This window comes from Cricetulus griseus, chromosome 3 (genome assembly GCF_003668045.3).
Source record: "Cricetulus griseus strain 17A/GY chromosome 3, alternate assembly CriGri-PICRH-1.0, whole genome shotgun sequence".
Lineage (NCBI taxonomy): Eukaryota > Metazoa > Chordata > Mammalia > Rodentia > Cricetidae > Cricetulus > Cricetulus griseus.
This window is the reverse complement of record NC_048596.1, coordinates 210,671,961-210,689,271: the sequence shown is the minus strand read 5'-3', so window position 1 is coordinate 210,689,271 and position 17,311 is coordinate 210,671,961. Positions and strand designations below refer to the sequence as shown.

General features: G+C 41.6%; 1 protein-coding gene across 15 annotated transcripts in view; it reads left to right on the top strand.

Annotated features, from left to right (window-relative positions):
- The first annotated feature begins 1,372 nt into the window (after window positions 1–1,372).
- Window positions 1,373–17,311, top strand: part of Cul2 (cullin 2) — a 39,973-nt gene continuing 24,034 nt past the window's right edge. Inside the window, exons 1-6 of one of the 15 annotated variants that reach the window (XM_027405407.2) lie at window positions 1,375–1,528; window positions 2,157–2,305; window positions 7,456–7,551; window positions 11,465–11,541; window positions 14,474–14,614; window positions 15,490–15,592. In XM_027405407.2, the coding sequence (XP_027261208.1) occupies window positions 14,496–14,614; window positions 15,490–15,592 (222 nt within the window). In that variant the 5' untranslated portion in view covers window positions 1,375–1,528; window positions 2,157–2,305; window positions 7,456–7,551; window positions 11,465–11,541; window positions 14,474–14,495. Of the gene's footprint in view, window positions 1,529–1,591; window positions 1,756–2,156; window positions 2,312–7,455; window positions 7,552–11,464; window positions 11,542–14,473; window positions 14,615–15,489; window positions 15,593–17,311 lie in introns of those variants that run through there. The other 14 variants (XM_027405409.2, XM_027405406.2, XM_027405415.2 and 11 more) reach the window with 14 other exon arrangements.

Here is a 17,311-nt window from a genome sequence, read left to right as displayed (position 1 = left end):
AATTTATTGTGTCTGGAAATAAGATTTAATTTTGAGAAAGGGGTTTTAGGTATAGCCTGGGGGTGACCACGGATTGGATTTCCTATCCTCCTGTCTCAGCCTCCTAAATACTGGGATTACAAAGTGAGATCACCATACCTGCGTTGAGGATAAGATTTTAAATGAACTTTAAAGAATTGGCACAGTTGGAAGAGGCTGGGAAGAAAAAGTTTATTCAAAGGTAAAATCCCTAGCCACTGTATCTTCTTCACTATAGGAAAGGCAATTAAATAACAAAAGACAGGGGCTGGAGAGATAGCTTAGCAATTGGGAGGTCCTGAGTTCAATTCCCAGAAATTACAAGGTGACTCACAACCTTCAGTAATGAGATCTGGTGCCTTCTTCTGACCTGCAGGCATATATGCAAACAGAACACTGTATACATAATAAATAAATCTTTAAAAAAATAACAAAGGTGAGTATCCCTCATTCAAATTTGTATTTCTTTTCTTTCTTTTCTTTTTTTTTTTTTTTTCTTTTTTTTTTTTTTGAGACTGGGTTTCTCGATCCTGCCTCTACCTCCACCTGCCTCCTGAGTGCTGGGATTAAAGGCGTGCACCACCAACGCCCGGCATCATTTAGATTCTTGTAGTATCTAAAGCTTGTATTTCAAAGAAGTTTAGCTATATTTAGCTCAGCCAGGCGTTGGTGGCTCACGCCTTTAATCCTTTGCAAGACTGAGGCAGGCGGCTCTCTACAGAGCAAGTTCTAGGACAGGCTCCAAAACAATACAGAGAAACCCTGTTTCCAACAACAACAACAACAAAAAGGAGAAAAGTAAATATTTACGTCTTTGAATTTGTCCGAGGGTAAAAACAACAGCTAGAGCTGGGTGTAGTAGCATACACTTTTAATCCCAACACTCCAGAGGCAGAGGCTGGCGGATCTCTGAGTTTGAGTCCAGCTTGGTTTACAGAGTGAGTTCCAGTACAAGCTCCAAAGTTACATAGAGAAACCCTAGGCAGGAGTGGTGGCTTAATGGCGAGGTTGAGATGGAAGATTGCTAGTTCAATGCCAGCTCAAGCTGTAAAAGGAGTGCCAGGCCTGCAAGAGTCACCTAGCTAGATCCAGTCTCAAAAACCACAAAACCACATACAAATAAAACAAAGAGAAACCCTCTCCCTGTTGTAATTTGGATATCAATAGTCCCCAAATTTGGTGGGTACTGCACCCATTGAGCTCAGGGAACTGCGATGGCCTCATTGACAAGTATGCAGGGCGATGAATTACTTTGACAATTGATTGCAAGGGCTTCGCGATTCTCGAAGCGTGGCTCCCTGCGCTTGCCGTAACCTGGACTGGACCATTGCATCCTGCGGGTGTGTGAGTGCAAGAGGCTGGGAGAGCAGAGCGGAGGGCGTGTGTCGGGCAAAGCCCGGAGCCCTGGAGGACGACTGGCTCCCCGATCCAGCCACCTGTCCGTCCTACTCCCCTGACCCCGTCCTGTCCCGCGGCAGCGGCCTTGTCTGTACGGCTCCCTCGGGAGCAGGTGAGTGGCGGCGCCTTGCTCCGGGCACCCCCGTGGCCCCGGGGCGGTGGCGGTGGCCGGCCGGGGAGGCGGCCTCGGCGCACAGTAATGGCAGCGCTGTGAGCCGGGGAACGCGAGCTGACAGCCGCCGCCGCCCACCCTCAGAGCCGGGGGCTTCGTCCTTCACGCCTGCGGGTTGCCTCCCTCCCCGGGCCCCTGCCCCTGCCCTCGCCCTGCTTCCGCAGAAGGTAACCCCGCTGAGAGCTGGGGAGCCCGGCTGTGGGCGCAGGGAAACTTCCCTTCCCGGCGAATGGGTGGCGGGGATGGGGCGGAGGAACGGAGTTAGGGGCGACCTGGCGGAGGGGAGCGGGCTGAGAGCTGGAGGCCCGGCAAGATGGTGTCCTGTGAGTGACCTCGGTCCCTCGACTGCTGACCCTTAAGCCAGGCAACCCTTGGATCGGATCCCGGGCCTCCCCGATCCGCTGCCGGCCGCCCCTCCCTCGGCCTCATTTTCCTCCTAAGGAGGGAAGGTGAAAGTGTGCTCTCCCGCTTATTTACGTGAGCACACGGAGACCACAGTCTCTGTGGAAGGGGGTGGCATCAATCTCATAGATCCTAGCCACGAGTATTTTCACTTTTGTTTCCGCAGATAGTGAAGATTGATAGCTTTGGGGAGGAGTAGTCTACGTGCATGCTGCACCTCCTGCCTCAACACTCATGGGCTGGTGAAATAAGAGCCTCAGACTCTCTCCAGCACTTGTTTTTGTACTAGAGTCTAGACCCTTCCCTACCATTACGGTGCATGCAAGTAGAACATCTTTGAATTTCTATTGTTATTATAAGTTACCCCATGTCCTCCTTGGTTACTATTACTGGCTGGATGGTAGTGCCCTCTTAAGTTTCTATTTGAAGATAAGTTGGAGATATAGCTCAATGCTTCAGCATTTGTCTGGCATGCAAGAAGCCCTGGGTTCAACTCCAGCACCGCCTTCTGGAAAAAATTCCTGGTGTGTGTGTGTGTGTGTGTGTGTGTGTGTGTGTGTGTGTGTGTGTGTTTCCTTACTGATTTCAATAGAAAAGATACTTGCCCCAGAACTTATCTCAAACCCACATTCAAATACAGTATGAGAGATCACTTTATTCTCTTTCATCACGTGTCATTCCACGACATAAAAGTGATTTGATTAGCTGACCTTTGGCTCTTAATGCCTATATACAGTATTTGGAAGTCCCTTCCCAAAGAGTCACAAATGAATTTTAAGAATAGTGCACAGTTTTGTTTTAATTACTTTCCCTTCCCTCATGTTATTTATGAGTTGTGGGACTGTTTTGGTGATTTGGGGGGGGGTGTTGTTTTTTGTTTTCTTAATTGCTTTGTTTTTTTGAGACAGAGTCTCTCTATAATGTAGCCCCAGCTGTATGGGACTCACTGTGTAGATCAGAGTGACCTTACTGCCTCTGCAGTGCTGGGATTAAAAACATGTGCTATCACACCCAATTGTCTTTTGAGGGTTTTGTTGTATAGCCCTGACTGGTCTGGAACTCACTGTATAGCTCAGCTAACCTCACATTCCCGGAAATCCTACCTCACCAGACCCTGCTTTCTTTTACCAGGGTGTGAATGTGTAAGATTGTGTACCCATGTCTTTTCAACTTTCACCCTCAGTAATTGAGCCCCAAGTGTATGAACCTTTAAAGTTAGTTTTCCAGTGGGAAGAGCTGGTCCCTTTGCTAAGCTGCTTTTCAGGAATTAGGGATATGACTCTGAACTCTGCTTTCTTCAGAGTTCTGCCTGAGATGGAGAGACATAGTAGATAAACAAATAGGATATTGCTCCGAAGGAAAATAAGGAATTGTAGTAATTGGGAAAAGTTGTTTCAGATTGTATGTTAGGAAAGGCCTGTCTGAGGTGACATTTGACATATTTGATAAAACAGAAACTTTCTGAAGAAATGCAAATGGAAAAGCCCCAAGGTGGAGTGAAATTAGAAGTTCAATGAAGGTAGACCCTGTAAGAGAGGTTGAGCTAGAGTTTGGTTTTTAAAACATTTTAAGTTTTGGGAGTTTTATGTTCTATAGGTTGGAGAGTAGATGTCAAAAGTCACCCCCACCCAGGGTCAGAGTTGTATTCTTGGACCACTAAAAGACAAGTAACAAGGTTTCCAGCTATGTTGAAGGTACTTGTTGAACCTGTAATAGTTTGGATAAGAGTGTAGTTGGAGCCCGTTGGCGTTGATGGTGCACGCCTTTAATCCCAGCACTCGAGGTAGAGGCAGGCAGATCTCTGTGAGTTCGAGGCCAGCCTGGTCTCCAGAGCTAGTGCCAGGATAGGCAACAAAGCTAAACTGAAACCCTGTCTCGTAAAACCAAAAAAAAAAAAAAAAAAAAAAAAAAAACAGAAAGAAAGAAGAAAAGAGTGAAGTTGGAGATAGGTGTCTCTTGGGTTTTAGAGCTCTATTGGATGAGGGGTACCATCTACAGGGATGGGGAGAGAAACGTGAGTTTATATAAAATGGGTTTGTATTGGATGTCTTGAGTTGAGTCAGTTAGACAATTGTAAAATTTAGTTAGAAAGTTAAGCAGTCATACAGTTCATTCATTGATTTGAGGAGTGTTTTATGGACCCATCAACTGGGATAATGAGAGATAAGACAGATCTCTGCCTTCATGAAACATGGGGAAAGATGGGTAGAGTTTATCAGTCTTTAACTGGTGGTCCATTGAATAATACTTAGATTCAAAATTGGAAATGTTCAGTAGGGCATAAAATTAAAACCCTCTTGTTTCCCTACAGCCAAACAATGTTAACTTTCTTACATGTTTCCAAAGATATGTTTTTCAGCCTTTAAGCAGGTGCAAAAAAAAAAAAAAAAAGCACACCTTACTCTGACACTTTGTATTTTTGAGAGCACTAAATAGTACTTTAAAAGTTACAAACAGGTTAAGGACACCTAAAGAAAGCCTAATAGGAAATGGAGAAAACTGCAGGGAACTGCACCATTTTCTGATCTGCTCTCTGCCATAGTTGAGTGTTTGACTTACAGATAGGAATTCTGGGGCAAGTGTGTGCTTACTTAACCCAGGCCTGCCACATATGCATTGTAGCCCAGGCTGGTCTTTACTCTTTGGTATTTCCTGTGTCAGGTCCTTTCCAGAAGTACAGGGATTACTAGTGTGTTCAAATTGCTGGCTCAGATGTTTGTTCTATATGTTCTTTGAAGAACATTACTTAACGTACAAGAAATTTGTACTTTTCTACCTGCCTGCCATTTTTTCAAATGTGCCAGAAAATGTTTGGTATTGATTAAAGGGAACATTTTCTTAATGTGTAATGCCTGCTACAAGTAAGTTCATCACAGGATCAGCACCTGGAGCTAAATATTAGAAAGACTTAAAGCTGATAATATAAAAATTAGGAAAATGCCAGGCCTGGGGGTGTGTGGGGGGCGGGGGTGGCAGGGGAGGTGGACTCAGGCCTCTGGTTCATTCCAGCCACTGAGTGAAGTAGGGGACATATTCAGGACCTGCCCAGGGTACAAAATAAATTCAAGGTCAAATTTGAATTTAGCAGACCCTGTTTTAAAATAAAAATTAAACCAAATGATGTTAGTGCACACCTTTAATCCCAGCACGTGGGTGGCAGAGGCAAGCGGTTCTCTGTCATTTCAAGGCCAGCCTGGTCTACAGATGGAGTTCCAGGATAGCCAAAGCTACACAGAGAGACCCCCATCTTGAAAAAGCCAAATAAGTAAATATGGTAAAAATGGACTGGGATATCATCATTGCTAAAGTGATTGTTTATCATGCATGAGGCCCTGGGTTCAAGCCCTAGTACCAGAAAAAAGCAAGGAAAGATAAAAGCAGAAGTTTGGAATGTCGGAAGTTGAGAATTGATTCAGTGTGTAGACCTGTTGAGTCATTAGCATCAGAAAAAGAAAGGGAATTGCACTGTAGGTGTTAACAGGTGATTGCTGTTTGAGGACTGCCTGCCTGCCTGCCTGCCTGCCTGCCTGCCTGCCTGCCTGCCTTCCTTCCTTCCTTCCTTCCTTCCTTCCTTCCTTCCTTCCTTCCTTCCTTCCTTTTTTTTCCAGGCAAGGTCTCACCATGTTGCCCTGGCTGGCTTGGAAGTCTTTACCTGTCTCAGCATGCCTGTGTGCCACCACACCCGGGCCTGAATTCATTTTTATCAATCAGATGACCTGGTCAGAGTGATCTGCATATATTTAAATCTTAGTCATATATCATGTTAAGTTACAGAAGTTAGCATAATTTTTGTTGGTTTTTTTTTTTTTTTTTTTTTTCCGAGACAGGGTTACTCTGTAGGTTTGGAGACTGTCCTAGAACTCTCTTTATAGACCAGGCTGGCCTTGAAGTCACAGGGATCCTCCTGCCTCTGCCTCCCGAATGCTGGGATTAAAGGTGTGCACCACCACTGCCCAGTAGTTAGCATAATTCTTGTGTTGCTATATTTTTGAACCATCCAGGCTGGAGTTGTGGTTGGTAGAAGACCTGGTTTAGATCCTAACACTGCTGGGCAGGCCTGTCTGTAATCCCTATAAGCACTGGGAAGATGGAGGCCAGATGTGAATTAAAGGGCCTGAGCTACCTTACCTAAGACCTTATCTCAAAAAAAAAAAAAAAAAAAAAAAAGCATTAGATTCGTGCTGCATCACTACTCATATTTAGCTTTTAATTGGGACAGATTTATTGGGATATTAGAATATTATGAGTCTTAAAGTCTTAGGACAGTTACCACTGCTGAGGTTGTTGCTTATTTTTTGAGGCAGGGTTTCTCTGCATAGTCCTGACTCTCCTGGCTGGCCTCAAACTTAGAGATCTGCCTGCCTCTTCCAGCTGAGTCTTTGGATGAATGACCATGCCTACTTAAAATTCCTTAAAAAAAAAAAGAGAGAGAGAGAGAGAGAGAGAGAGAGAGAGAGAGAGAGAGAGAGACTGGGTTTCTTCTGGCACAACCTGATCTGTTGGAGAGTAACCTTGAACACTCCCCCAACCCTCACTGCCCCCCAACCCCTACCTCCACCTCTGAAGTGCGATATCCGAGCCTGCTGCCACACCCTGCCTGTTTCTGGTTGTGTTTAGGTCTGCTGGAATGTTGTTTACAACTTTGAATTCTGCCTGCTGAATATTTTAGAGAGGAGATAAAGGTTTTCTTTCAGTTGCTTTATTTTAATTTGAGACCTGGTTTTGTGCACACCTAGGCTTGCCTAGAATTCATTATATACACTTGCCTGGCCTCACACTCCAGACCCTCCTTGCCTCAGCCTCTATAGTGGCTGGGTTTTAGGTGTGTGCAACTAGACGCTTGCAAGGTTTTATTATTTTGAAGAATTAATCCAGACTCTTCTCTGTATTGCATTTATTCTTTATTTTATTTTTAACTTTCAGTTAGCTGTCTTAGATATTTCTGTACAAAATTGATCTAATTTTTGAGACTGCTAGATCTCTCCACTCCCTCCCCCACAGTCCTGTGTAGTTTAAGTTGGCCTCAAACTCAGCCTTCTGAATGGTTTTATGACCCATGGTTTCCTACATGCTAGGCCAGTGCTCTTACCAACCAAGCTTCACTCCATTCCAAGATGGTCCTTGATTAAAAACTATTTGGTTCACGTGAACTTTTTGTTGTTACTGCTGTTATCTTTGCCACTTTTTGTTTTATGCAGTCAGTTTCTAGGTCAGAGAAACATAATCTTGTGTGGTAGTATTATTTGAAGCATTAGATACCAGTGACTATATAAGATAAGATAGATACTAAATATGTTGTGTGTTTTATGCTTCATAGATTTGTTAACATTATTTCTCTAATCTGCTATAAACATAAGCTTAGCAACATCTCTAGCATCCTTTGGAAGTCTGGAATACAGTAAATATTTAATAAGTGTCTATTAACTCCGTAAAATCTAACAGAAGTTTTTTTTTTTTTTTAAAAGAAAAACTGGGCATGTGGTGTTGAGTACTTGATAAGGCCTGATCTGTGAATGAAGCAGAAGATTGCACTCCATTATTTTTGGCATTATCAATTTAATGTAAGTTGCTTTTCAAGAAAGGAAATGCTCAAGTTACCATATTTATATATTTTGTTTGTAAGAAGGTATTATAGGATACTTTGAAAAATTTTATTTATTATGTATACAACATTCTGCTACCATGTATATCTGCACACCAGAAGAGGGCACCAAATCTCATAACAAATGGTTGTGAGCCACCATGTGGTTGCTGGGAATTGAACTCAGGACCTCTGGAAGAGCGGTCGGTGCTCTTAACCTCTGAGCCATCTCTCCAGCCCAATACTGTTTTTTTTTTTTTAAATTGGAATAATTATAGATATACAGAAAACTTAAAGACTCAAGTATTCTCATTAACCAGCATTTCCTATTATCTAACTGAAAAGTTTCTGCACCTCGACAAGCATCTCCACCTATGCAGAAATCCAAATCAAACCAAATCAAACCAAATTAGAAAAAAAGCCCACGTTTAATGAATACAAATGCTCATGGATGGCCTTCTAGCCACCAGACAGGAGATGGGAAAAACTGGGAAACCAGTCTGTTCTCTGGGGGACAGTTTAAATACCTTGTGAGAGTGGTCTTGAGCATCGTTGAGGGAGGGGTAGTCATTTGGCGGGCTTTCTGTGATGCATCAGGGTTTGGAGAGAGATAGGGGAGGGGCCTTGGGTGGAACTTCCATCATAACACTAACAATTTGCCTGACCTAGGTCCAAAACTTAGTGTGATAAAGCCTCTAATTTCTGCTCTAGGAGTTAAGATAGGAGAATCTCTCAGTTCAAGGCCATCCAGGGCCCCTTGGCTAAACTCTGTATCTGTCTGAACACCCCCACCCCCAAACACACACACCCAAGAAGTTAGGACTGGGGATGTTGCTCAGTGATACAGTATTTGCTACCTCTGTGGATTTCTGAATTTGATCCCTCATACTGTAATGACCAGGAGATAACATTGGTACAATACTAGTAAATATGTTTCCTCTGATGCCCTTACTCAAGATCCCATCTAAGATCAAGCATTACATTTGGTTGAGTCTTCTCAATCAGTTTTTTTATTTTTTGACCTTCCAATAAATGCAGTCAGTTATTTTGCAGAATCTTTTCCAATTCGAGTTTGGAAGTCGAGTTTTCTGTCTATATGGAGGATGTGTCTTTACTTGGGGGCAGGGGCACAGGGCTCAGAAAAAGTCTTGATCTCATTGTATCCCCTGACCTAGAATTTCAGGCAGTTGTGAACCACTCAACTTCAAAGCTGGGAACTGAACTCAGGTCTTACTCCTTTTTGTGTGATTTACTTATTTTTATTTTATGTGTGTGAATGTTTTGCCTGCATGCATATATGACTGTTGGGTCCCTTGTAACTGGGGTTACAGATGGTTGTGAGCCACCCTGTAGGTGCTGAGAATTGAACTCAGGTCTTTTGCAAGAGGAACATGGGTCTCAAATGTTAAGCCACATCTCTAGATCCAGTAAAATCTTATATAGGAAATATAGACATAAAATATGAGAAAAAGTTAAAGGCATATTGATTTCAGCTGTAGTACAGTTTTTGTCTTTTTGTCAGGGGTTGGGGAGGTTGGTGTGGGGGGTGTTCCAAGGCAGGGTTTTGGAGGCTGTCCTGGAACTAGCTGGTTTCGAGCTTAAAACCCCCATGCTCTCCCTCTACTAAGGATGGCACCAAGGACGTCAGGCTTGGTAGAGACTTACTTTGCTGCAAGCTACTTTTATCTAGTCAGATTTCTTTGCATAACCTTCCATGTTGGATTGCCTTATTATTATTATTATTATTATTATTATTATTATTATTATTATTATTATTATTATTGGAAAATTTCAGGATTCATTATTTTCAAGACAAGGTCTCACTGTGTAGCTCTGGCTGTCCTGGAACTTACTGTTTAGACCAGGCCTAGAACTCATGAAGATCTGCCTGCCTCCATCTCTCAGGTGCTGGACTTAAAGGAGTGTGCCACTATACCTAACACTTTTTTTTGAGGGGGGGAGTTTCGAGACAGGGTTTCTCTGTATTGCTTTGGAGGTTGTCCTAGAACTCACTCTGTAGACTAGGCTGACCTCAAACTCACAAAGATCCACCTGCCTCTGCCTCCCGAGTGCTAGGATTAAAGGGGTGAGCCACCAATGCCCAGCTAACACTATTTTTTTATGCCTCCTCCTGTGGGGAGGCATCAGATCCCCTGGAGCTGAAATTTTAGGTGGTTGTGAGCTGCCTGACTTGGGTGCTGGGAACTGAACTCCAGTCCTAGAAGAGCTGCAAATGGTAAACCATTTCTCTAGCACCTTCCTCCCCTGATTTGTGTGAGGGAGAGCCTCATTATGTAGCCCAGGCTAGATTCAAACTTACCATCCTCTTTATCCTCTGATTCTGGGATTACAGGCAGACTCTAACAGGAAGTTTTGTTTTTAAGATTTATAAGTTATGTGAGTATTGTGTATATTCCTGGTGCTCGCAGAGGCCAGAAGAGGGGGTGATAGATTCTCTGAAACTGGAGCAATGGATGTTGTGAATTTCTCTGTGGGTTCTGAGGACTAAAATTAGGTCCTGCAAAAGCAACAAGTGTTCTTAACTACTAACTAGAACAAGGGAGACATGTTCCAGAACTGTCTACTACGTAATGTGCTGATGGACTCTTTCCCCACCTAACCATAGTAAATGGCTTAAACATGGTTGCTAAGACTTTCATAATCCACTTAATGTATGAAAGCTTTTTTTTTTTTTTTTTTTTGGTTTTTGAGACAGGGTTTCTCTGTGGCTTTGGAGGCTGTCCTGGAACTAGCTCTTGCAGACCAGGCTGGTCTCGAACTCACAGATCCTCCTGTCTCTACCTCGAGAGTGCTGGGATTAAAGGCGTGCGCCACCAACGCCCGGCTTAATTATGAAAGCTTTATTGAATTATATTACTAATTCAGTGGCTTGTAGCATTTTTGTTGTTGATTTTTCAAGATAGGGTTTCTCTATGTAGCCCTGGCTATTCTGGAACTTACTCTGTAGACCAGGCTGTCCTAAAACTCAGAGATTGACCTGCCTCTGTCTCCAGAGTACTGGGATTAAAGGTGTATGCCACCACCACAGCTTCGATCTACTTTTGTATATTGTTATTCATCATGTATATTTTAAATAGTGGTATAAATGGAAATTTAATGTAAAAGTGTTATCAAATGTAATATAAAGTTTTCTTTATGATTAGGTTTTTTTAATATTAGCAATAATTAAATATCTTTGTAGCTTTTTTTTTTTTTTTTTTTGAGGGTGGTGCTATGTGACCAAGGCTGGCTTAGAACTCACAATGCTCCTTTTTACCTTCCTCAGTGCTGTGATTATAGATGTGCCACAGGCATATGTTTTTTTTTTGTTTTTGTTTTTTTTTTTTAAGATTTTATTTATTTATTATGTATACAGTCTTCTGTTTGCATGCCAGCAGAGGGCACCAGATCTCACCCAAGGTGGTTGTGAGCCACCATGTGGTTGCCTGGAATTGAACTCAGTACCTCTGGAAGAACAGTCACTGCTCTTAACCTCTGAGCCATCTCTCCAGCCCGCCACAGGCATATGTTATCACACCTAACTTAATTTGGAAATATTTGGAGTCTATGGTTTTATTTTTTAAGATGAATCTCACACTGTACCTAAGGCTGGCTTGAAACTCATGTAGCCTAGACTGTCTATATTGTCTCAGCCTCTGGATTACATACAGGCATGTGCTACCACATCTGGGTCTGGAGGTTTTTTAAGGGCCCATGGTGCCCTCAACCACCTCACCAAATCAAGAATGAAATTCAGAAGAAAGCTAAAAAATTGATTTTTTGTAGGCATTCAGTGGGACACAATCTGATTGAGAATGAGAAATGTATTGTGGTCCCTATTAAAGAACAAAAATGGAGAATTCACACAGACGTGTATTTAAATTGTGTTTCAGCCAGTGATGGATTGATATGCAATGATGGTCCCTTGGAGATTATATTGCCCCGTGACATCATAGCCTTCTTAGTTTGTGTGAGTATGCCCTATGATGTTCACACTGTAGAATAGTCTAATAAATATTTTGCAATATATCCCTGTTAAGTGATGCATGATGGTGTATCTTTGGAGATTGAGCCCAGGGCCTTTCACATGCTAGGAAAGTACACAGCCCATATTTATATAAGCTTTTCAGTAGCCTAGGAGGCCACAAATAGTATTGTGGTTGTGATTCTGATCTGTTTTTTTGCCCTGTCTCTCCATCCTTGTGTAAGTTTTCCATGAATAAGTTATTTAAAGGGTTTGGAGAAAATGAAGCAACTTAAAAAGGTGTCCTTTGAGGTTTTTAGAAGATAAACAGATTGTTTTTACATTTTCTATATTGATTTAATGTTTGGTGTTTCACTAGGTTGGTGAAAACAGTGGTAGTTCTCTTGCTTTTGCTTCTAGAACTGTGTCCCCTCTAAGCATGGATTATCACTTTATCACTACTACCTATTCTGAGCCTTCCTCTTAGCAGGGAAAGCTCAGTCTGATTCTGTAAAGATAAATGCGGACTGCAGCCATTAAAATTACACATTAAGAATAATTTACATACCAAGAAAGTTTTTGTTGTTTTTAATGAAGCAGAGTTGGAAATTTTATTAAAAGCATTTTTAAAAGAAAGAGGTGATGAGAAGAAAATAGGACACTCAGTTGTGAGTCTAGACTCAAGGTTTCTTAAAAGCAATTGGACATTGTTCCAGCTGTATTTCATAGGAGTCTGGTGAATGTGTGTAGAAGGGAGTATTAAGAAAAAGAGCATTTTAGGTAGAGAATCAGGAAGGATAAAGGCAGGATTTATGAGCCCAGTTAGTGAGTCAGTCAAGTGACCTCTAAGCAGAGACGTGACTGGATTACTGTGTCAAGAGAGAGCTCCTGCCAGAGGAAGCTGTAAAGCTGCCTTATCTAGGGCCTTTTCATGGAAGCTTGGAGTATTATGTTGTAAACTAGTCTGAACTGTGCTTCCTGTAGTGGGACACGGCAGGGAATGATGAGGTCTGGGAGTGAATCGGTCAACTTTTCACTTAGATTATTTTATCTTCGATTAGAGCAAGATCTGAAATTCTTTTAAAAAGAACTTGGTGTGTGCACATCCAAGTGCTGTTGCTCCCAGGGTCTAGAAGAGTGCCTTGGATCCCCAGCACTAGACAGGTTGTTGTAACCTGCATGTGGTGAGGGGAGCTGAACTTCTAAACTAACTCTCTCCATCCCCCAAAATCTGAAATTTTGGACTTAGCTGTTTTTGTTGTCATCATCATTTTGATGCCTTAATCATGGTTGGTAGGCACACTTCCACTGAACTTTGGCCCCAGCCCAGAGATTGGGTTTTTACAGGTACATCCACAGAACCCAGAATGGTGAATTGGGAAGGGTAGGTATTCTCTAAAATTGGGAATAACACCATTTAAGAGCTGAAAGAAAGAACCTAACCCAGGCGTTGCCTCCTGATGCCACCTGATCTTTCTCAATCTTCCTGTGACACTTACCCAGAAGGTGGCAAGAGCAGTGGGATCTACTTGGTTTATTGGTAGGATTAAAGGAATATGGTACTTTATGTCTGTAATCCTTGCAAATAGACTGAGGCAATAGGAGTTTGACTCTAGCTTGGGCTACAGAATGAGACCCTGTAGAGTTAGAGACTAGAGTTAGGCTGGTGTGGGACTCCTACAGGCACTATACAGATGTCAACAAGTGTTTATGTTGAGGGCTAGAGGCTGCAGCATTTGTACATAAAGGTGGAGAGGATCAGAAAACACCAAGATCATTGCAGTTGTCTAGGGTGTTGTCTTAGTTACCTTTCTTGATGAAATGCCTTCACAAAAGTACTGTAAGCATGTGACACAGACCATGATAGCTGGAAAGTCATGGTGGCAGGGCCTTGAGGCAGGTTGTCACATTGTGTCCAGTCAAGACGAGAACTAGGAATGTTTGTGCTAGTTCACTTTCTCAAGTGTGTGTGTGTGTGTGTGTGTGTGTGTGTGTGTGTGTGTGTGTGTGTGTGTAAGGGGACATGTGGAGGTCAGGGTAATCTGTGAGCATTGATTCCTGGGTCTTAAAAGTTCATGTGAAGTTTGCATTCTACTCTAAAACTCCTTCCTGCTTATTTTTTTTTATCTTTAAAATTTTTATGTTTGCCTGAATTACATGTATGCATACCACATGCATGCCTGCTGCCCATGAATACCAGAAGAGTGTATCGAATCCCTTTGAAGTGTAGTTATATGGTTGTGAACAGCCATATAGGTACTGGGAACCAGCGTTCTCTGTAAGAGGAGCCAGAGTTCTTAACTGCTGAGCCATCTCTCCAGCTCCTCCTGTTTGTTTATACAAATGTAAATGATCTTTTTCTAGAATATATGTTCTAGGAAGATAAAACCTTTCACTGTTTATTTTATATTCCCTTGTGTATTAATCATTCTCCAGATGAAGGATACTGAATTTGTGGTCAAAAATTTTTTATGATAGTCAGTCTTGTTTACCTAATTTTTTCTGCAGATACTAAATGAGGCTTATCAATCTTTCAAACCACATACTGCTCATAAACAATTTGATTATGAAATGGTGGTAGCTAACATTTATTGTGTTTCTGAGTTCATTGTATTTCTACTCATTTTACATATTGTGCAGTTCAATTATATGGGACTTTAAGTATTTTTATTATTTTTAATTGTGTGTATGTGTGTGAATATGTATACATGTGCAGGTGTCTGTGGATACCAGAGGCATGGGATCCCCCTGGAACTGGAGTTGCATGGAGTGTGAGCTATCTGTTGTGGGTGCTGGGAATTCAGCACTGGTCCTCCACAAGAGTAGTACATGCTCTTAACCTCCGAACCACCTCCCCAGCTCAGATTACATGGTATTTTAAAAATATAACCACTCTTGTGGGATTCGTGCTAACATGATTTTTGTTTTTAATTAACAGGTTTCAACACTAAGCTTGCACAATGTCTTTAAAACCAAGAGTAGTGGATTTTGATGAGACATGGAACAAACTTCTAACTACAGTCAAAGCTGTTGTTATGTTGGAGTATGTTGAGAGAGCAACGTGGAACGACAGATTCTCGTATCCTTTAGTAGAAGACACAAGAAACACTAAATGAGAGCTTGTTAAATGAAAACAGGTTTAGAATCTTAGGTGTAACTCTTTGGGATATATTTATGTTAATTTGTGGCAGTCAGTTTTTCACAACCTTCCATTTGACAAATCCTGAGTGTGTCTGGCACTACTGTCGTCTTTGGGGGAGTGTAGCAAACAAACCAAACTATAGACAATAAACAAAATCTTTAATACAGGGTCTCACTCCAGCCCACATTTCAAATTCAAAGGGGTCTCGGAAGTACTGTTATTTTAGATGTAAGCCACCAAGCCTGGCTTTAACAACAACAAAAATCTGGTGTCAGCACTTCTAGTAAGAAGATTTAATAGCTATTGTCAAAAAACAGAGCAGGGTAAACAGCCATCTTTTCTGTCCCCCCATACTGTGTTCTTTTAACCAAGTAATTTAGTTTATAAGGTAACATGTGTGTATAGGTTATTTAACTGTGTTTGTGTCATGATTCATACCCAGGGAGACCAGAAAAGGATATCAGCTGCTGGAGTTAATAGAGGGTTGTGAACTATCATGTGGATGCTTGGAACTGAACTCAGATCCTCCAACAGCAGCAGCAAATGTCTCCAGCCCTTTCTGTGTTGGCATGTTTTCCTGGTGTTTGTATTTAAAGTATAAATGCATGATTCCACCCTAAATAGCCCTGTATTTTCAGTTTGTTTTTGCAACTTTGGTCTTGATGGTTTGCACCTGTATTCCCAGCACTAGGCGGGGTAGATGCAGGAGTTCAGGATTACAGGAAACCATAACACCCAGCTTGATGTTTCCTTTTTTGATGCTAAACATAAGTATTGTGTTTTAACTATGGGAACCTTAATAATCTATCTAGAGATATATACGCTCTATGCGTAGCCTATCCCGAACCACTTGGAGAAAGACTTTATGCGGAAACAAAGACTTTTTTGGAAAAACACGTTGAGCATTTGCACAGGGTAAGTAAGGGATAGTATAGTGCTACACATGCATACAGCTGCAGAGTTATTTGACTAGCTCACTGATTTCCAGAGGTAAACATCCATCAAATTAGGGATTTTTGATTTTTTTAAAAAAATTTTTATTATAAAAAATGATACAAATTTAAATGAATATACATGAAATTGACCAGATATTATTTTTTTCCTTTTTTTTTTTCTTTTTGATTTTTTCCGAGAGTTGTTTTTTCATTTTTGGTTTCTCTGTGTAGCTTTGGAGCCTATCCTGGCACTCGCTCTGGAGACCAGGCTGGCCTCGAAGTCGCAGAGATCCGCCTGCCTCTGCCTCCGGAGTGCTAGGGTTAAAGGCGTGGGCCACCACTGCCCAGCTGACCTAAATATCTTAAACAGGAGTGTCATTTGGCTCACAAGGCAAATCAGTTTGGTTCTTCAGGGATTATACCTGATACATAACGGAATCATCATCACAAATCTCACTCATTTAAATGAACTTCTGTGTCCTGAATGGTCTCTAAAGACCATCTAAACTGGAGATCAATTACAGCCTAAGCTGGAATCTTGCTCTCTACCTTGATTAGTAGCTGGGGGCAACCATCAGATCTCACTTAATAATCAAACCACACAGCCTCTGCCTTGACAAGGAATAGATACCCTATTGACCCAGTGAGCTTAACAATATTTCCCTTAAGACATGTGGAGGAAATATACTGCTTTTAATGCATGTTGATTGTCCATTGCATGTACTCTTTAGTGTTTGAGTGTATGCATTTATTAGCTCATGGCAGTGGTTTTGATACCAAGTTCTTTAAAATTGTTTCAATGTTTAATATGTTATATTGGGTCAAAGTTTGACTATTATTGTGAACTTGGTTATACATAGTTCATAATCATTTGATATATTTATTAATGTTGGAATTTGTGAAGTTAGGCTGTGTTTGGTTTTGTTTTTTGAGACAAGGTATCATGTTATCCAAGATGGCCTCAAAATGCTAAGTAGACCCAGCTGGCTGGTCTTGAACTCCTGATCAGCCCTATCTCCCAAGCACTGGGATGATAGGAGTGTACTGTTTAGGCTATGTGGACTTTTTTGTTTGTTTGTTTTGTTTCTTTTGAGAGACAGGGTCTCATTCTAGCCCTGGTTAGCCTAGAAATCACAGAGATCTGGATTAAAGATTCATGTCACCATGCCCAGCACAAATTCTTTGAGAATTAGAATTGAAGTTGCTTATGGCTCAAGCCTATAATCCCATCACTGGGGAGGCTGAGATAGAAGGGTTGCTGTGAGTATAAGGTGATCCTAGGCTTTCAAAGTGTTCTGGACCAGCCTAGCCTACAAAGTCACATTATCTTAAAGAATGCTGCCTTTACTCAGTTGGCAGACTACATATCTAACATGAAAACTAGGTTTGATCCCCAGCAGAGCACACACTGGTTGTGCTGTTGTACACTTGTAACTCCAGCTTAGGGGGTGTTATTACAAGTTACAGTGCACACACTGGTTGTGCTGTGGTACACCTTAGGGGAGTGTCATTACAAGTTATAGGCCAACCTAAGCTGTAAGAGGTCTTGTCTCAAAACAACTTTTAAAATAACTTCTATGCAGAAATCCATGAATATAATAGAATTGTTTTGGTAACTCCTACTTATCTTCACTTTGTATTGCAAATGGATTATAGCCTGTCAAAAAAAAAATAGAATTGTTTTCTATTTTATTTTTGT